The sequence below is a fragment of the Calidris pugnax genome, unplaced genomic scaffold (genome assembly GCF_001431845.1).
Source record: "Calidris pugnax isolate Ruff unplaced genomic scaffold, ASM143184v1 scaffold219, whole genome shotgun sequence".
Taxonomy (NCBI): domain Eukaryota; kingdom Metazoa; phylum Chordata; class Aves; order Charadriiformes; family Scolopacidae; genus Calidris; species Calidris pugnax.
In genome coordinates, this window is record NW_015094507.1 from 9013863 (window position 1) to 9035110 (window position 21248).

Here is a 21248-nt window from a genome sequence, read left to right on the forward strand (position 1 = left end):
TATGAATCAATAAAGAAGCCGAAGTTAACTACAGTGTAGTCATGCTATATCTCAGATAGGCATCTAAAATAAAGCAAGGCTAGTTCCACCCTTTGAATCCAGATCAACAAAAAGGGCAAATACTGATACGTATTCTGATAAGCAAATACTGATTCCTAGACCTCCACTGAGCTAAGTAATGTTCTGTACATGAGATGAGCTATATCTGCAAAAGCACTTAGGGCAGCAGCCTCTTTCATGTAGACTGGGACTGGCTATAGTTACATTTTTCTTCCAGTACACACATGTAGATGAAAATTTGATTGCTATCGGACTATAATCTTAATTTTTCTGCAGAAGAACTTTAACAAAAGTTTTGTATTGCTTTTGTATCAGGGTTCCTCTGTTCATGGAAGAATCAAACCTAATTTATTTAAAAAACACCCAAAGTTTGTGGAGGGCCGGTCCTAGAGCATTTCATGAATAATTAGGTTAATTGCAAGGTTCTTGCGATAGTAGGGGAATTTACACTATTGCCTATTAAATTAAAAGTAGTAAGCATAACTTAAAACTTTACTGCTTGTTACTTCTCACTTGTGATACACTTTACAATAGAATGAGAAGTATCTTGTATGTTTTTTTTTCTCATTTAGTGAGCTTTGCTTACAAGAAGGAGTGTAATGAACAGACTGCAGCATACAGCCCAGCACACCATTTTTCTTAAAATACATTATAGAGTACAATCACTGTACAGTCAGTTCTGTAATTTGAAGTCACCAGTAGAATGCTAATGAGGGAATTATTGGAGTGTTTCTGAAGGTTTGGAAAAGTTTTTTTTCTGCAAACCTAAAGGCATATGGCTTAATCCTGAAAATCTGCAGCAAGGGCACTGGGCCACCTCCGGACTCCCCTTCTGAAAAGCATTTTCTGATTAGATGTCTTAAATGATTTTTTGCAAATTTTCTCATAATGAAAGAAATCTTTTATTTTGTTCTTGGTTTGGTCTTGGTCTGCCTAAACTGAATTTGATTCAAATGTGTTGCACAATAAGGAGTTACCATGTGTATGGAAAGTGGTAGATCCAGAGGATTTACTGTTCAGTGGGTTCACTGAAACACCACCACCAAAAAATAAACAAAGCAGTGTACATGTGTTGGGGTGAGTTCCCTAGGCTTGAGATCACCTAAAAACTTTTGCATCAGATTCTCTCAGATGAATATATTGATGTGTTATTAAAATTTTGTCAGTAAATATGTTTTTTGTTTCCCTATCCTTTCTGAAATTGAGTTGACCCTAACATAGATAAAATCAGTTGGGCTGAGTTACCTGGTTGTGAACATGCATGAGGTGATCCAGCATAGCTGTCTCCATGCTTCATTGTAACTGATGTCAGTTTGTTCTTGTTAAACTTCTCAGGGTTCCTGGTGGTACCGATCAATACGATACAGTGGAGATCAGATTCTCATTCGGACAACTCAAATATATACGTATTTTGTCTATAAAACACGGAACATGGACATGAAACGTAAGTAAAAGGCACTGTGAAATGTTGATCTGGAAATGTCAATCTGCTGATGTTAAAGTGCTTTTGCTTTATAAGCTTTTGTTAAATTAAAATAATGTTTCTGGTTTCTCTAGAGTGTTTTTAAAAACTTGTTGCAGGTGAAGAGTACTCTGTATGAAGACAAATATTTGGGAGAGGGAGTTTTATAGATCTATATTTATGGCTGTCTACCTATACAATTAAAAAGAAAAAGGATACTGTATGTTGGGAAAAAGGTGTTGACCTGCCTGTGGTCCTGAGTTACTGTGTGGCCACTAGGAGCGCAGGCTCTCTCTGTGAGTTTTCTTCTGTTAATGTAAAAAAAATAGGCTTTGGGAATTTTCTAGGGGCTGTCATAAGTTTTTTATAATGCCAAAGAATGAAATAGCATTTCTGGTTCTCTATTCTTCTCTGTTATGTTTTAGCTAAATTTATCTTTAATGCTTTTGCTCCCTATACATTTCATGTCCTTTGTTACTCGTTTATAGTTTTTTTATTATACTTTTCTTGTCCACTTTTAAAGGAATAAAACCCCCTTTTTCTGGGGAAATGTCTAGATCTATTATGTTTGTGGAGAATTGGATCTTTCAGTTTGGAGGCTGATGTGGGCCTGAAGTTTGGTATTAGCTCTAGAGTGGATTTTACTACCCTTAATTAACCCTAAGTTTAAGTGGCCTTATTTAAGGACTTAACACTTTCAGGGAGTCTTGGGGTGAGAGGCAGGTCAGGTCTTTCCCCCTGAGGTGTGTTGTGCTGTCAGAGTGAAAAACGAGGTGCGGGTGAGGTGGTTTAGACAAACCACATGGTGATCAGGTCAGGCTTTTGCTTGGTTGTCAGTGCCACGGTGGTGAGGTGCCAGTGCCACAACTCAAGGCTTAACCCTGGGCAGATGTAATCAAACTGGAGTAGGGAAGCAGTGAAAAATCTGCGTGACTTCTCTTGTGTTAGATATTTTTTTAGATTTCAAGACAAATGAGTCTAAACCACTTCCTTTCTTGATGATCCACAATTGTGGATTTTAAATAATAGGAAAGTATTTATAGTTGCCTGAAACTCTCCAATATGCTTTGCTCAGGAAGTAGATAGATAATCGAGAATGGAAATGAAAATTGATGCTCAGGGAACTTGACTAATTGTAGGTGGAATTTACTGAGTGCCGCAAGTAGGCAAAAATAACTTTGATTTGCTCAGAAGAGAACTTGCTCAAAATTTAAGAATGAAGCTTGAATGACTATTGCTGAAAAAGTTATTTTAACTGGAGTAAATGATGGGGTGAGCTTTCTCTTATTGTCTATGGCTGAGGAGTCTAATGTTCATGAGCAGAAAGCTCATAATGGGGCTAAAATACCTCATTGTGTAGGTCTTTCCTCTAAACCACACAACAGAGTATTTTGAGGTAGTATGGATTTTCCTAATCGCATTAGGAAAAGAGCAGTCTGTCATCTTTGTGGCATTTGTTTGCAGGGCTATTTATCAAACTGTTTTTCTAATAATGAAAAAAATATTATTTGGTGAATTTTCAGTGCTGAGAGGCATGGGTTCTATGAGCATGCAGGGGTAGTCAAACTGCTGTGCAGTGACATCTCCCAGTCCTAAAGAAGCATAACTATGGTTTTTATAGACATTTAGAGTCAAATGCTGGACTTGATGGTATGTTCCATGGAGCCTTGAGCGATCTCTTTTGTCAGGCATTAATTCTTGCCTCCTTTGCCCTGTGGCAACTGATTTATTAAATAGAGAACATGGATATTCATGGTTGCTGGGGGAAGAGTGGGAATAAGTTTCATGGCTGAGGGTTCTGAAGAACTCGCTCAGTGGTGTTGGGTATTGCTGATGTTTTCTCTGTCTGCTTCCAATTATCTTTGCAGGGCTTATCATGGTTTTAGCAGGCGCATCCGAATTTGATCCTCAGTACAATAAAGATGCTACGAGCAGACCAGCAGACAACATTCAGATACCACAGGTTAGTTATATCAAGAGATGTTTTATAAATAACTGACCTCTTCAAGGGAAGAGGGAGATGGTGCTTCTTGGTGACCAGCTGATGGAATTCAAGTTCTCAAGGCATTAATTTTGTTGAGATGTGACAGAAATAGGAATTGGAAGCTAGACTTGATTTAATTTATTTTTTTTTTAAAGAAAAGATACCATTAATTGGTGATAATGCTTAGCTTAAATGGAATCAATTTAGTATTTAGACTGCTGGATTGGGATTTTGGGGAGGGGTAAACTAGGGAAGGTGTCAGTTCTCACAAATTTTGAGTATTGATATGAGGAGCTGATCGCCATTTGAGAAAGTTCTTTTAATTCATTAACATAGATCTGATTAAATATGTTAAGGCTGAAATAAAATTATCTGAAGTCTGAACTTAGAATATCTTTAAATATTATAAATATCTCTCCATGAATGTCAGTTTCTCTCTCATTGCCTTTTACTTTCTTTTCCACTCAGCCTTCTCAACAGAGATGCCATAATGCATACTTGGCAAATAATTATTGCTAGCAGAGTTTTAGGAAATCTGATTTACCAGAAACTAATGTTTTGGTTTCAAGAAATTTAAAGCACGGTATACAAAATACTCCAGTGAAAATTATTCAAAATGATTTGAGTTTGCAAAATGGAAGGGGAGAGGGGAGTCTCACAGATTTAACCTGTGCATGCACACAATAGAATTTTCAAGTTGTAAACATACTTTCATGTCCTAAACATTAAGAAGATAAACTGAGATGCCTCTTTATTTAATTGGCTTTGTCTTTTTCTAATTCTTTATCATCTTGTGGACTTTAGGAGAAGGAGGGTAGTTAGGAGGGTTTTTCAGCAGTGGGAGCATGTGACTAGAAAAGATCACCTCGATCATCAGTTCTTCTCCTTTGCTGTTGCAAGCATTGGCGTTGTACAAGCCCTTTACATTTAATCATTCCTTATTTAAAAGGCAGTCAAGCCTCCCATAACCATGTCATACTGAGAAGCTGTTCCAGAACTTACTGTTCTAGTGGTTAGGAGTCTTGTTTGTGACCAAGTTATAGCTATGTTTTGTCATCATTATTCTTGAGTCTAAATGATTCTTGCTGTGTATGTCCTTAATGCGTTTATAGACAGAAGCAATAGCCCATTTGTTCTCTTCTTGTCTTTATAAATTAGAAAAGCTGCTGTATTTTAATCCCATCTTTCCCAAAAGGCTCATTTCCCTCATTCTCCTATGTGCCGAATGGGGTACTGTTCCCAGTTATTTCTATATTTTACATTATTATTTTTTTATTTTATCTGCTCAAAATTGTTCACAGTGTTCCATGTTATGTCTATAGCAGTGCCTTAATCAGTGGCACAACTATTCCTGTTACAGGGAGTAACTTTCAGCGTACTGTTTTCCACAGCTTGTTTTAGATGGTGGTTTAATACAACCAGTGTGAGATCACTATGTGCCCTGGATTTCTCTTGTCTTATATTTTTCTGTTTTCCAGCTAGCGAGCTCCCATCTTTGAGCTGCAGTTCTTGTTAGTATGCAAATGCATGACCTTGCATTTATGCTGTTGGATTTTGTTCCATTTCTAAAGGTCCTGTAATTGGTGTCATCTGTATTCTTTTTTTTTTCTGAGTCTATGGCAGTACAAGTCTCTGAAGCATCGATACAAAAGGGTATTGCTAATAACTTTTGTTAGTATATCCTGCTTTTGGGGCAGCCATGATCATTGTTCTCATTTTTATTTCACTGTTTTATCATAAACCCAGTATCTGTACTTTTTATAGTTTTCTTACCCAAGTTTTACTCTTGTTGGTCTGGTATCATACCAGGATGTGCTTAGAGGGAGCTTCTTGTTAGAAGATCTTTTTTCAAGTGTAGCAAAAGACTGGGCAAAGGTCAGTGTAGCCTGGCTCTTGAGATCCTTGCTTCCCTTTGTGGCTGGAGATTCTGGAACCCCGGCCTCTCCTCAAGTGACTTATTGACCTGAGAATTGAAGCTTCTGGGCCATGTATTGATTCTTACAAACTTTGAGCTTCTGTTACTCAGTTTTGCAGCCTGTCCCTCCAGGGTCTTCAACAAATTCAGATGAGAGAGACCTGTTAGAACTGTGCATCTTGGTCTAGTCAGAACCAAGAGTGGTAATCCTGAGTAAAGAATACCATGCTTTTTTTCAAGTTGGTGCTGTTTATAAATAAGTTAAAATACTTGATCTGTAGCCTAGCAGGGAGTTCAGGCTTATAACCCTCCTTCATGTGGTACCTGAGACTATTTCTGAAGAAGTTGGCTGTGTCTTAGATTGGTGAGAGGTCTCAAGGTAATGCTGTTGCTATTGCATATTGAGTTTAGTACAAATACCTTGGAAATATGGTTGAATCTAGTGAATCTTGGCAATAAAATCAAACTTTAAAAATATTTATCAATACAAATATACTCAATGCTATTCAAGGAAAGTTTCTTGTGTACGAATCTTTGTCCCCCCTCTCTCACGTTGAAACAAGGCATTTAAGGGCATTTTTTGATTTTTTTTTTTTTTTTTTTTTATAATTTCCCCCTCCAAGAACATACGATACACAGCATTTACCATCTTAGAATAATAAGCAGCTGTTCCAACATCCATTTGCTATTAATGGCTTTTGAAAAAGAGGTATTTGAAAGCGCATTTTAGGTCTTTTGGGCTTATTTACATTCAGTGTGAAGTTGGTCCACTACTAGCAATATTTTCTGGGAGTTTAGGATTGCCTGCTTGGCACATGTGTAAAAGGTGGAATTGCTTATGTTTCTGTTCCTTTCTTAGGCACTAGTACTGCATCCATCATTAAAATACCTTAACCTGTTTTGTCCATTCTGTATGGTACTCCTATTTACCATAGTCCTAGAGGCATACGTAGGTTCTTAATGCTTTTGTCAAGTCTATTATATAAAAAACATGAAGGTGTGCCATAGTTTGCTAATCTCGTTTCTTCTCCATTATACCTTTGTGATGTATGTTGTATGTTGAACTCATGGCTAGCAGTGTGGATGAAATTTGAATATTATGTGTGAATGCATTCTTCTGAGTTATCCTTTGCTGTTTACGTTGAAACAAGGCGTTTAAGGGGTTTTTTTTATTTTTTTTTTTTTTTTTTTTGGAGCTGCATTTTGAATAAAAATGTCTAATGTTGATCTATACAGAACCCTCCAGGGAGAAGTTACTTAAAGGCTTGCTTTTGTGAGTGTAGCTTTTTTTTAACTTGTAAACTGTTCTCCTCCTGTATTTTTTTTTCTTTAGCACCAAAATAGCTGTTTGTGTTTAACTATTTTAGTTAATCCGAGAAATTGGTGGCATAAATTTAAAGAAGAACGAGCCTCCACTCACCTGCCCTTACAGCCTGAAAGCCAGAGTTCTGCTGTTGACTCATCTTGCCAGGATGAAAGTTCCTGAGGTCCTTGAAGAAGGTAATGGCTTCTCCCCTAACCAGATATTGTTGGAAACAGAGCAACACATTGTTCACTACAGTACTTAGAATTCTTGTCCATTAAAGAGTCACATGGATCTCTGCTCGATAATCTCTATGCAGTGTACTTAGTTTTTCAACTTTAATGACTCTTTAAAACATTTAGTGAGCATTTACTTATTCTCTTGACAGCCCTGTAATACTGATATCATACTTTTCAATGCTTTTGGCTGCAAATGTGACTTTGATAATTTTTTTTCTCTGTTTGCAATAGAATAAAACGTTAAACTTGAAGTATATTTGCTTTTCAGAGTAAAGAAATCAAAGACAAGCATAATATTGCTCTCTAACATTTCCATACTGGTTACTTCTGGAGTTTTTAGCCCACTGTGTGAAGCAAAAATGACAATATTAGAACTTTAAATATCAGTTACATATGAGCTTCAGTTTGTGTTTTTCAAATTTTCATACTTGTAGATACACAGACTGAAATGTTTCTAAATGCAGTTCTTAAGTTTCAACTGTGAAACTTAGTGTTTCTTAGCCTGACAAACCACAACAGACCAGTTAAAATGCTTTCTCTCGTTTCTTCCAGTTTCTTACAAAAGAAAAATGTTGAATTTTAAATATTTACTAAAAATCTCTCGTCTTCCTTGCTATGTAATTACTGTTTATACGTACAACTTCACATATCTGTATATGGAAGTAGTTAGTACTTTACAAATAATGTTTATCCCCAAACTGGTGTTTTACTTAAAATTAAAAATCCTTTTCTTTTAAACCTGTAATTAACTAAAGAATTCAAGCTATTTTAATAAGACTGGTAAATTGTCTATGCCATCCTGTTGCTTTTTTAGATGAATCTGATAAATACTTCTTCAACTGGCGTGGAAGCTGCTTGTCTGGTACACAAGATTTGTCTTGCCTCTTAGCACTTGCGCTTTCCTGTTTTGTTAGGGAATGTTACAGGTGGATGTGCCAGTGAGATTCAAGTGGTACTTTCAATAACACAAGAATGAGTATAAATGAAGACTGCACCATTAAATGTTCAGTTCATGTAAATTGTCTCCTTTTTTCCTAATCGAAGTGCAGCATAATTGCAGCTGGTTATATCTTGCAGATCAGCAGTTTATCCTGAAAAAGAGTCCTGCGCTGCTTCAAGAAATGATTAATGTAATCTGTCAACTAATAATAATGGCTCGAAGCCGGGAAGGTAAGAAAAGAAACTGTATAACTAAAACTAGTAAATATGATTCTTCATTGCAGTACTTCATAAAGTCCTTGTGAGAAACTTCAACTGTGATATTTAAAAATGCCTAACTGCACTTTTTCCTCTTTTTACTGTAATGAGAGAGTTCTCTGTTTTGAGGATTGAAATGCTGCTGCCAAGCCCTGCTCTGAAATCTTTAGTATGTGTGTTCATCTTGTAATTTTTGCAATTAAGTTTCTCCTTAAATGCCGTTGAAAACCTTTTCTTAAACATCTCATCATTTTTAGTAGCAAAGCACTTAGTATAAATTAAATCTTGTGTTCATCTGTCTTTTGATTTACACTTTTACAGTTCTTCCTCTCGTGTTCAGAGTTTCACTTGTTTTTTGGATCATTTCTTTGTCATCACATCTTTGTATGTTGCTCTTATTTCTCCATTTTAAGTATCCTATGCTGTTTAGCCTGCTATGTAGTTTTTTCTGAACTTGGAGGGGCAGGTGCTTTGCCATAATTGCCATAGAAATTACAATTTAATTGAAATGTAATATTTAAGCACTTTTATTTCTACTGAATTACACTGAAGATGCTTGCTTGCAGTGTAAAGAAAAGAAGACTGGGATCTCATTCTTTTATTGCAGCAACCATAGGCAAGGCATTATTTTTTTTTAATGCCAAACTGGTGACCATTTGGTTTGCTACCAAATAAGTATTTATTGGTTGATCTGTACTAGACCAAATTCCTTTAACAAGCATTGATAGCCTCCTAACAAGGATGGTTTTGGAAAAGATTTTTCCCAGCAGTATTGCAAGTGTTGCTGGAAATTGTGTTCTTAATCAAATAAAGTATGAGAGAACAGAGGTGAGCAGATACGAATGTTGCATGCTGGCTTACGTGTCCTATTTTAGAAAGAAGTATTGATGAAGTATATTTCTAGTTCTCTTTTAAACCCTGTCTTGACTAGTCTGTGAGACTGCCTGGGGGGGAAGCTGGAAACCTGGAAGTAAACAGTTCCCATGTTTTTCATTGTAGAAGTAATCTTCACCTAATATTAGATCATATTTGTTAATGAGTATCAATTAAGAGCTCAGCTGTGGATATGTTTCTGTGAATATTCTCCAGACCAGAACTGTGACGAAGTTGCAAAGAAACTTTATTACTTTAATAGTTTAATAATTTATTTTATAAAAAGCTAAGTAGCTGGTTTTTGGAAGTGTGAGGGTTCCCTCCCCCTCCCCATTTTTTTTTTTAAAGTTTTGCTAACTCAGACAGATCAAGTACACATATTATAGCTAATTATGAAAAATGCTTGAATGAAGACATCTCTTTACTTGTTTATAAGCCCTTTTGTATGCCAAATGTAAGTTTGTCTCTTTTGATAAAAGTTCTTCAAACCTCTGCAAGATGTCTTTTAAATTGGCCTATGTATATATTAGTCAACTAGCAAATACTTGTTTTCTCTTGTGCAAAATGAAACCAAAATAATACAGCCAGAAGCTTTTTTTTTTATGCAACAGAGCTGGAAGCCTTTGAAAAATGCAAGCCACCTATAGCCCTTCTTGTAAAAGTTGAAATAAGATACTTAAGAGAGTACATGGTACAGTTTACAGCTCGAATGACCTCCAAGTAGCTTTATTATTCTCCTCTAGTTCTGTATGTACACGGAGATACCTTTTTAATTTGACAGTAAAATGATTATTTATAGATGCAGTGTATTTAATAACTGCTTTGAAGTTCCATCAATGAGTCTGTGAAAGTGGATCAGAATTTATAGCTGCCATTATATATGGCAGAAGTTACTTCTATGGATTTGGAAAAAAAGTAGAAGTGTATCATAGGTAGAGTTGAGGATTTGTTGGGTATTTATTTAGCAGATTTTCTCAAAACTGTTTTCAAAGTCTTAAAGTGGCAATATTCAGAAATTAGTACCAAACATTTCCTCTCACTTCCAAGCCAGTGCGCTCAGCACAAAGCATTAAAAGAAAGGTGATAAGAAAGAGTTGCCCATCAGGCCAGCAAGAATGAACTTGAGGACTTGATTGTAAACTGTTTCAGAATTTTGTCTTTGATCTAAAGCAAAATTGCCATTTTTACTATTTGTCACTTAGCAAATTTAAAATGTTGACCCTATTTTTTTGATGACTGTACATGTAGTGAAGATTTTGCCTCCCAGATGACTACTGTTGGGAATAAACTGGAAACTGAAAAGGTGTCATTGTTTGTTTACTGGGTTTTTTTTTTTTTTAAGATATGAGTAAAGTTAATATTGAAAATTGTGAGACTGCTTTGTTTCAGGTTATGTCTATGTCATATTAACATCACTTTAAGTGACTTAAAACTTAACTACAGATATTTCTGGGTTTAGTTCTAATTTTCACTTACATCAGCCATAACATGGTACATAAAGTTATCACTTGCTGTAATTAGCCATAGATATTCAGCAGTCCTGATCTGTGAAAATACAAAGATGATGGCATGTGTTAATATTAGCTAGAGAAATATTTTGGGGACAAATCTTTCTTCATGAAACCTAAATTGGTGATGGGATGAGGAGACTCATTTTGTGCTACATTCATTTGTCTTTTAAATATCCTGTATTATTATTATCTTAAAAATCTGTCCCTAGCCATTTATGCATACTTTGTGACCAAGTCTTTTGAGGATAAGCACCTTGGATGGATCTTCAGAATCTTGGCACTTTGTTTTCCTGGTTAAAAAAAGAAAAAGTGGTACCTCAGGGTGCTTATGCATCCACATAAAAGCCATGGGCGCTGCCTTTCTTACCAAGCCCCATTAGAAGCAATCTATCATCAAAGAATGAGAATTTAGCATAAAAAGTGTTTAATCATGGTTACTTCTTAATTTTTAACAAAGCTAGCATTCTTTGCAAATGAGTTTGAATTTGTTATTCTTTGGATTTGTTATCTGCAAGGGAACAGTTTTAATTTGCTTGCATAAAACCAAAATTGATAACATTCTCACTTCAGTCAATTTTTTGTTACTGCTAAGCTTTTTTCAGCTTAGCAGTAAAATGTGGCAATTATGAGCTGCCTTTTAAATAAAATGTCATGTGCTCTTTTGCCCAATTTCGGTATAGTCTGTGAGACTTTCTTTTCCTGTGCAGCTGCCTGAAAACGTGCGTTGCTCTGTGGCATCCCTTGCTTGCCTCCACAGATTTGTGATGATTAACTGGTAGTTGATAATCAGGGGGTCTCAGTTATCTTGATGGCTTCTTTGAGATCATTATGTATCAAAAGCAGATAGCTGCTCTTCCAAGTGAGGTCTTTGCTGCCAAAAAAACATGGAATGTGCTCTAGTAACTGTCAGCTGAAGGGTTAGGCACCAGTTTGGCTCTCAGGTCCAAGTTGCATTTCTTCGTTCAGGTTGGAAGCTGCAGTCTCATAGAGGTTGTGGTTTGACCCAGATGGTAGACCATTCCTTCACAAGCAACTTTGATTTGCATTTAAGTTTGTGATTGACTACTTTAACGTCATAGGTTTTGGGTGATTAAAGGTCATCTTGTCTTGTACACTTTGGCGAAGCTGTCAAAACATGCAGTAATGGCATTCATTTTATGGTAGGGCAGTTGGGTGGTGTTAAAGGCCATGCTGTCTCTCCCCAAGTCTGCTTTTGGGGAGTAGGAAGTCCTGTGTTATTTTTTCAGGAAACCAAAATAATATTCTCCAACTTTGTTAAAATGTTTTTCTACTGTCCTTTGCACGATGAGTCAGTGCTTTAACAAAGAGAAGCATTTCTACTCCGACTAGGGCTCTGTGGTCTCAAAGCTCTAGGTGGATTTCCTGCAAAAGCCAATTTGTCAGAGAGTATGTGGGATTCTTTTATTAACTTGGTTTGCAGTGTGGGTTTTGTAATTTAAATATCCTATGACTTTCCTTAGCAGCAGCCAAAAAGTATGGGGGAGATGAAAGATAGGTAAAATGGAAGGTAAATTTTTTGCCATTTAGTTGAGAAATTAGTCTTTCTATTGCTACTTTTTTTGGAAAGGTAGAAATTACATCTTTGTTACTTACCAGTATTTCTAGCTGGGTAGTTCCATTCATAATCCCTCTGGCGTTATTTTTCTCTTTGCTTTGTGTATAATCTTCACAGTGTTTATTAGTGTAATGGGTTTAAAAAAAACAACCCAACACAGCTCCTGCCATGTAATTTGATTTGATAGCTGATGATATTTCTAGCTTGGTGCAATTAATGAATATACAGGCCATTTGAGGGGACAAGGGCAGGTGGAGCAGAGGTGGTGGAGTGTTCTTTCATATGCATTTAACATTCTGAAGGACAAGACACACTGAAAACATCGGATTGGAGGTTTTTTTGTCATATTTGTTACCTTTTCGTATTTACTCTGTAAAATGTTTTAAAATTAACTTAAACCTGCTTTTTATCAAAGTATATGGCCATTGGCATTTAAACATTCAGCAATTTTTGCTTTGGTGCCCTTTTGGTCAGGTGCAGGTCACAGCCTTCTCACCCAGGTGTAAGTAAACCTGCTTTTAGTCACATCTGTAATTGCCTTGATGGTGTGGTGAGTGCGGCCACACGGCCCCAACAGAGTGGGCATGTTCCTTCTGGCCATCTCTCTGGGCCAGCTATTGAAAGATGCCTCCATGCCCCTGTTGTAGCATCCCAAATATGCTGATACCAGCCAAATACATCCATTACCAAATACACATATTTGTATACGCATATACTTGTGTATGTACACACAGAGATACTTGTATTCATACTTATTTTTATATATTTATATGCAGTATATCTGTAACAGCCAAGGTAATCAAAGGCTGATTATTATTTTTTTTTCTTTCTGAGAGAAGGTTTTAAAGTGTAGGGAAAATACACATGCTGATAATTAAATAAAATGACAGGCATCATAGATTACTAATGCCTTTTGTAATCCTTTATATGCCACATATGAGTTCAGAAAAAAACATGAAGAATTAAATACCTTAATTTCCTCTTGGCTCTCTAAAGAGAATCTAACTTATTTTTCTATTTCATGGTAAAGTGTTTCTATAGAAGGACCCAAACATTGCCAGTTCTGGACTCTCAGCAGCTCCTGAGCTGCAGGGGAATTCTGAAACGAGTTTTCTAAACAGGGCTTTGAGAAGTCTTATTTATGAACGGACGGTTCTCTAACAAAGTTAAATAGCAGTATATGGAAACCTGTCTTCCTGTCTGCTTTGCTTTGCTTTTCCATTTCTCTGCAGACATGAAGAATATTAAATGACTAATTTTTTTCTTTTGCTCTGTTCTGGCTTTTGTCTGTCTTTTGATTATTTTAATTATGTAGAGTGTATGGCTCTTAGTACTTTAAAACATTAAAGGAATTACAGGTAATTTCTAAAATAAAACTCAAATAGATGTTTGCTCAGCCACCCCTTTTAACCTCTAGGTTTACTTATAAAAGCCATGCCTTTGATATTTTTATAGCTGTTCTTACTGCCTTCTAACATAATATGTCCTGCTTAGCTTCAGTTATACCTACATTTTTTTTTCTCGCATGTGATAGGCTGCTACCTTTATCTTAATCTCAAGATAAAAATCTTATAAATAATGTATTGTGTTGTGAAAGATTAATGTTTAATGATAAAATATATTTAATGGTATGCTTACAAAGTTGGTTTGGTTTTTTTTTTTTTTTTTTTTTAAACTTAAGTGGTGGAGTTTTTATAATTTGCATTAGATACATTGTGCTGGTTTTTTTTCTGAGACAATGTTAGATGGAAGTGTTTCCCTTTCTTAGTGTTCAGCTGTGACAGTCTAAATGGAGGGAAGAACATGTCTGCCAGGCTGTGTGACTGCAGTGAGAGTAGAAATGTTGCCTGGTTAACTAAGCTGACCATATTAAAATGCATCTTTCTTTTGCTTGACTAAAACCAAGGTTTTCTGTAGTCTGTAACATGAGTATACATTGTAAAAGTGTAAGAAACAAAATAATTAAAAATGCTGTTATCTGTTTCATTCTCCCCAAGAAAGGGAGTTCCGTGCTCCATCTTTGGGATCTTTGGAAAATTGCATGAAGCTTTCCCAGATGACTGTCCAGGGACTTCAGCAGTTCAAGTCTCCCCTTTTGCAGCTGCCTCACATTGAAGAGGACAACCTTAGGCGGGTCTCCAATCATAAAAAGGTATAAAACTATGAACTATATTTGGTAATGTTTTAAAACATTTTTGTTAGTTCTTTTACCTATTTGCCTATAAGGACCAAAGCTCATGATTTAACTAAGGGAATAAAAACGTTTATTTAAAGTCCATCTCAGGAGGTGGAAATTAAGATCAGAGATCTTGTAAGTGTAAAAGAGTGTAAAAGATCAGTCTACAGTGACCTCAAGCAGAAAAAACAGAATTTCCTTCTTATTACAGAGTACTGTCTTGTATTTAATATAACGTTTTTCCAGTATAGAGCTGGAATACCCTACTGGGATTTTTTTTGTTTTTCCCCTTGTTTGGCTTTACATCATTCTTAATCTAGTTTGATAGAAAATATATTTGGAAGGTAGCATAGTGGAGTTTGTAAAATGAAAAAAAGAAATCAATTACTGTGGGAGTATTTCAGATTTTGTCATCCTTTATGCATGAAAGAGGGTGCTTTAAAAAGCTATTACTATGTAATTGGGTAGGAGTTAGTATTTGTCGAACTTAAGCATGAAAAAGAATAGTATTGTCTGAATACCTGCATATATGACTTCCCTCTTGTACTAACTACATCCCTGTATTCAAACCTGCTTGTTTGTTTAACTGTAGTTATATCTTCTAGGAATTCCTGTTTAGAAACAAGCAGTTATCTTCTAGTGCAAGCTGTTGACTTTTGTGATAGTCTTATTATAATGGTTAATTCTTATCAATCTTAAAAATATTATTTTTATCTAATGGAAGTTTTGTTTAGCATTACTGCAGCCTTAGGTGGTGTTTAAATGTTTCTGTGTTAGTGTGAAGATAAAGAATTCTTGAGTACTGCATTTTTTTTAATCCCCTTTGAAGATAGCTTGTTAATCAAATAGTCAAGCAGTCTTCTCCTTTGGATGAAGTAAAAGAACCATTCTTTTATAGGTATCATAAGACACTTACTTTTCTTAATCCAGCCCTAAACTACAGGGAGCCTAGAAAAAAGCACTCAATTTTAGATGTATTTTTTGGCATGTGCAGTGTAACAAAGTATGGAAGTCAAGAATATGGACATCTCGTAATCCTACCTGTCCTTCCCCTGAAAGAGGGGTGAGACCAATGTGTTAGGCTTCTTTGTACAGGATTCCCATTCACTGGACTTTTCAAAAAGACAGTCCTCTGGAGTGGAGGTATGGTCAGTCTACCTAGATGCATTTTGTTTTGAATAAAATGCACACTTTTCTAATGGACTGAAGTAATCAAGTATTCAGACAAATCCGTGTTTGTTTTATCCTTTTCATTCTGGCCTTCACATCTTAGAAGGAATGGTTTTAGATTTGTTTGCAATTCGGTATTAAAAAGCAACAAAAAGAAGTAACTTGTTACTGCTAATATAAATCTCAAAGCATTGAAGTACTCTTAATAACCCAATTAATAAAATTTCCTGGCTCAGCTTTCTGAGAAAGCTGTCTGAAATAGTAGTTCTATAAGACATGTATTGGGTTCCTAAAGGGTGACATAGGATGGAACACCCCAATGTTCAAAGCAGTACTATTTCGCAGGTCTGAGTGCAACCTCTTTGTTTTATTGTTTCCCAAAACATATGCTTGCCTAGTTTCCTAAAGCATGTTTTTTTGTAAGAACAAATCAAATGGTATGTGTGTGTTAGTAATGTGGGGACACAAGTGATGTATTATCAAGAGTTTATTTGTGGACTGTGTTCTTTGCTACCACATAACTTCCTTTTTCTTTTTTTAATTCAGTATAAAATCAAAAGTATTCAGGATTTGGTGAGTTTGAAAGGTTCTGATCGTCGCAATTTACTGCATTTCCTAGAAGATAAGAAATATGATGAAGTTATGGCTGTCCTTGGCAGCTTCCCGCATGTCACTATGGATATAAAACCACAGGGTGAGTGGGAGGTCCTTTTGTTCTGTGTGTGTTGCTCTTCTGACATTTTGATAGTCTGTTGGCGGTAAGCTTTCGGAGGATGCTGAAACACGACTGTTATTTATGTGGCCTGGAAATTATATACTTTTTTGAGTGGCGGGCTCTTGCGTGTAAGATTTATAGTCTGAGGAGATAAAGTACATTGAAACATTTCACAGATTCCCAAGCCAGCAGTAGTTTCTCCTACAGGAGCTTATCTGGTATTTCATCCACTGATTTAATATTTCATGAGCAATGTGGAATTCTGGTTGAAATACCACTTTTATTAGCTATCTTAAAAAGTTGTGCTTATTCCAGAATTTATGCGCAGCTTACTCCAGCGTGGAGAGTCCTTTGTGAGATTTTGAGTTGGAGGCCCTGCTGACTAAATATTCATGGGTTCCTTTGTGATAATCCTTGTATGGTTTTTATATCTGGCAGAATTTGTCCATGCTATACTTGGCTACCTTTTGTGTGCACTTTTTCAATGAATGTATAATGCTCTTCCTCCCTGAAGATCAGGTGAATTACTAAGCAGTTCCTGTTAGGCAGCCTTTCAGTGGAAAGTGAATTGGTTCCAGGGTCTCCTTTCCTTTGTAGAAGATCAGTACTAGTAAATATGAGATATTTGAAAGGTTGTTTCTAATTTGTATTGTCACCTGTGGTTGCAGTGATCAAATGAAAAATGTGATACATCTTGTTTGGGTAGCCTAATTTGTGATTTAGCTTATGCATAGTCCTCTGAGAAGCAAGCATTAATGGAAATATCTGTTAAAGAAGAAAAAAATCTGTTAAGTTTGGTATTTCTAAATGTTGTTTGTGTGTTTTTTAAGAAGAAACACAAAAAAGTCTTTATTTTGTAGCACGGGACTGTACATGGTTGTGTAAATCTGTTTAGTCTTGGAGTACCCTCCCATATTTTGGCAAGCAATCCTTTTCTGCCTGTAGTCTGTTTGTCACACAGCTGTACTCAGGTGTGATATGGAAGGTTAAACAATGCATATGCTTTTCTATTTAGTTCGATATTACCATTATATAAAATATACATGTAAAACTAGTGAATAGTAAAACTGCTTTCTCAGGCAGTGGTGGTGGGAAATCCATGCTGGGATATAAGTCTATTCCACCCCAAACTGGGACATTCTCCAGTTCATAGACTGGAGATATAAACTCCTCAGTGGCTTTCCTGTGGGTTCTACGTTTGATGTTTTAGTTAAAATAATCATTGCTGTTCTCTTATTTTCCTTTGCCTTCTACTTAAAAAAGAATTAAATGCATGATTGTTAATGTGGTATTGAAATTGAGTTGTTAATCATATGGAAGTCAGGAAAATCAAAGTTATGATTCCCAGAACAAATATAATAGGGTCCCTTTGGTCATGTGTGGTATTTCATGTTTCTGAAGTTTTATGCTTTAATATATAATGCACAATATCACAGAGTTATGGTTCCCACAGCAGCTATAACTTTGAATTTTCTAACTTTCATGCAATTAAAATTTCAAACTCAATGTTGCTGTTTTATAGTTTGCTGAACTACCAGCCCTCATTCTGATAGTATATTTGAGGTTGTAGCAGACTTATTAAATAATATTTTGAAATTATTTTTTTTTAAATTACTGGAATTTGCATGTTTATATTTAGACAGAAGCAATGTTTAGTGCGAAAAAAGGCTTTAAAGAAGTTTAATTGGTGTGGTTTTGTTTTTTTTTTTACACTAGTTTTGGATGATGAAGACAGCAACAATATTACAGTAGGTTCTCTTGTCACTGTTCTCGTCACACTAACAAGACAGACCATGGCAGTAAGTATTAAGAATACTTGTTCTTTTAGGGTAACTGCAAGTATATGCTAATAAGCAGGCATTTCTTCTTTGCAAGCTAACATAGTGTTCTTTAGCTATAACTGTAAAATTGAGATTTGAAATTGAGAACTTGTGCTCTTAATCCTTCCTTATGTTTTTTTTTTTTTTCTGAATTAGAAAGTTTTCCTGGAATCAAACCAAAGTTCAGTCTGACCCGTTGCAGTTGTCTAGGGAACAGTAAAAGAATATGGCAAGCGATACTGCCCTGAGGTTTGTAAATAACAGGAAGAGAGACATTCAGAAACTTAGGTTTTGAACTTGAATAAAGTATTCACTCAAGTCCTTAGGACAGTATTTGATTTCACTTTATGTGGGCTCATAATGTTACAAATCTCTTGGGTGTTTTAGACACTTTTATGAAAGAAACTCAGTCTTAATAAAAACTTAATAAAAAGGAGGTACACCAGTGCCACATCGAGAAAGTGAACTGCTAAATGGGTAGCAACGTGGCATAACCAAAATAATACCACACCCTAGCGGTTAAACTTCTGACTTGTGCTTGTTTTTGAGCTTAAAATGGAGTAATGACTTCCTTTGAACAAAAAATTTAATGCACATAAAGTAAATAAACTTTTAGCTAACAAAACCCACGGTATCAATTTTTGCATCTCAACTATTCAGATAATCGTGTAAGTAAATGGAAAGTGTGGGTTGTGCCCCTAAGGTAAGGTGTGCAAGCACGAGTATAGCAGGTGGTCAGTGTAGCCATTGAAGCTGGATCACCAGAAAGCAGTTTCTGTATAGATATACATATATAAGTACCGTGTGTTCACACTATGGGTTTCAAAATGCATCATCTCCATGATAACTGAGGGTGCAGTAGGTGTGGAAGGTAGAAGCACTGTGTCACTATGCTGGACCTTAAAAATGAAGGAAACTGAAAATTACGAGCAGCTTGAACTGTACTTAGAAATTAATTAAAACATCTGACAGCATATAGAAAACTCATTTAAGATGTTTTCTATGTGAACCCTGCTGGGCAGTCTGGTTTTGAAATACATGACCTACAAAACTAGTGCTAGTCGTTTATATGAGGGTTTTTATATGGTGGTATCTGATAATTGTCATCTTTATATGACAGCTCCTTATTACTGATTTTTTTTTTTTTAAATGGCGTGTAGTATGTTTTGAAGAAAGAAATGCATGAAAAAAATTCCGTTTGCATAGAGATGTTCTGGTCTACATAATACTAATATTGTGTTTTGTCTTAACGTTTCATATTTCTGGTTTGATTTGCTGTGCTGTGTCCCTGTGTAGCAGTGCAGCTGTTGAAGTTTTTAATGCTTTGGCAACTGGAGCAGAATTTGCATTTTTGCTACTGCTTGCTTCTGTGATACAGGATTTCTATACTTTATAAAACAAGTAGATTCTTTGGAACAAGATGACATGTTGTTACTAAATATCTTTATAATGCTAGTGGTGCAAAAATCCTAGACCAAATGTTCAAAACAGTGTTTAATTTTGACCTTTTAGTCTCCTGTTGTGTTTGTCACTGATAAAAGAATTTGCCATAATGAGTAAAACCTTCAGACCTGATTAAGGTGATTTAGTTTAAGTTCAAACATAAAATAATAATTTGTTCTTTTGGTACAGAGAGGTATTAATAGTTTTCACATATTTCTCTAATCAGGAAGTGTTTGAAAAGGAACAGTCTATATGTGCAGCAGAAGAGCAACCAACAGAAGATGGGGTGAGTGAACAATGAATGTTCCTTGCGCTAGCTAAAGAGAACTTTTTCAGATCATGAGTTTCTAATTGTGTGCTTCTCAAGCAATTTTTTTTCCCAGAAATGCCTACTGAAGTGTCTCTTGAGCTCTGCTTTCTAACTTGCTAACTAAGTTACAAGTTACATCTAACTTTAAAGTGCGTAAAGTACAGTGAATGCCTGAAATTTAATGAACAGAATAAATATTTAAAATACTGCTTTCTTACAGCAAGGAGATGTCAACAAAGTTAAGAGCAAAGGATGGCAGCAAAAGAATAAAGGAACCAAGAAAGCTTCGAAATCAAAGAAAAAGAAGCCATTGAAAAAGAAACCTGTGCCACCTTCGTTGCAGCCGCCAAAGCAGCAGAAGCAAAAACAAGCTAATGGGGTAGCTCACAGATTCATTGAATTTTAGTATTGTGTTCAGTTTGTCACTCCTAATCTCATGAGGTTTTTTTGTATGTCTGTTGCATTTCATTCTATCTGTCTGTGAAGCATATCTCCTAAAAATAGCCTTTCTTTACATTTAAAAATCACTGGTAATTATATTTTAATTACATTAAAATTACATTTAAAAATAATCAGAGAACCACTACAGTAATATTTCCAGTGGTCCCTGCTGACAGTTGTGCCCAACTACTTTAGAAGTTTGGCTTCATAGTCCCTTCTTTCTAGTTCTTGTTATGCTGCCTTCTGGGAGGTGAATTGTTCTGTACCTTCTACTTGTCCTCTAAAGGAAAAAACTGAAATGAGATTTTCTTCTGGTAAATTAAGTAGCTTTAGTACCTTTATGCTCATACTACATGGCGTTTTCTCCACCTCATGGGCCATGTTGCAGGTACTTTCTTACATTCTCTCTTTTCTTACCACTTTCTGAAATGCGACCCCAGAATCAAATACTGTTTCCCTCGTTTGTATTCTGGCTGCCATATGGAGAAGGAAAATTGCTTTCCTGCTCCTCTTAGCACACGAGGTGAAAAGGATTAATCTTTGCTGTAGATATCCTCTGTGACACCCGAAGAGTGTAAATCAAAATAGGAAACAAGACCTATGACCATACGACAGGTGTTAATGCTGTGTACTACAATAATGCAGACAAACTAAGTTAGAGGTTTCTGTTTGCTTTATTTTTTCTTTCCCATTAGGAAGTAGTTGCGAAGGAAGAAGATGATGAGGTCTCTGATAAAGGAAGTGAATCTGAAGAAGAAGAAACAAACAGGGACTCTCAAAGTGAAAAAGATGATGGAAGCGACAGAGATTCTGACAGAGAACAAGATGAGAAGCAAAACAAGGATGATGAAGCTGTAAGCCTTATTTTTTCTTGAAGGGTAATATTGCCTCTGGGTTTGAGAGAAAATGCATTTTAATCCTCTAGCATCCCCTCAGGCTAGGCAACACTGGGATGAAGGAGTAATATCTGTTCTCCAGAGGTTTTCAGACCTCATTCCAGCATAAGAGCTTTGTCATTGCAGGCCTATTTCAGAGAGCGGTGAAGGGTCTTTG

The 21248-nt window shown here is 35.9% G+C and overlaps 1 protein-coding gene across 1 annotated transcript in view; it reads left to right on the forward strand.

Annotated features, from left to right (window-relative positions):
• Window positions 1-21248, forward strand: part of SEC63 (SEC63 homolog, protein translocation regulator) — a 62363-nt gene that overhangs the window by 32347 nt on the left and 8768 nt on the right. The window contains exons 8-17 of the mRNA XM_014964705.1: window positions 1396-1504; window positions 3391-3485; window positions 6789-6921; window positions 8041-8133; window positions 14118-14272; window positions 16013-16160; window positions 17898-17980; window positions 19671-19730; window positions 19975-20133; window positions 20891-21049. Of these exons, the coding sequence (XP_014820191.1) occupies window positions 1396-1504; window positions 3391-3485; window positions 6789-6921; window positions 8041-8133; window positions 14118-14272; window positions 16013-16160; window positions 17898-17980; window positions 19671-19730; window positions 19975-20133; window positions 20891-21049 (1194 nt within the window). The remainder of the gene's footprint in view (window positions 1-1395; window positions 1505-3390; window positions 3486-6788; window positions 6922-8040; window positions 8134-14117; window positions 14273-16012; window positions 16161-17897; window positions 17981-19670; window positions 19731-19974; window positions 20134-20890; window positions 21050-21248) is intronic.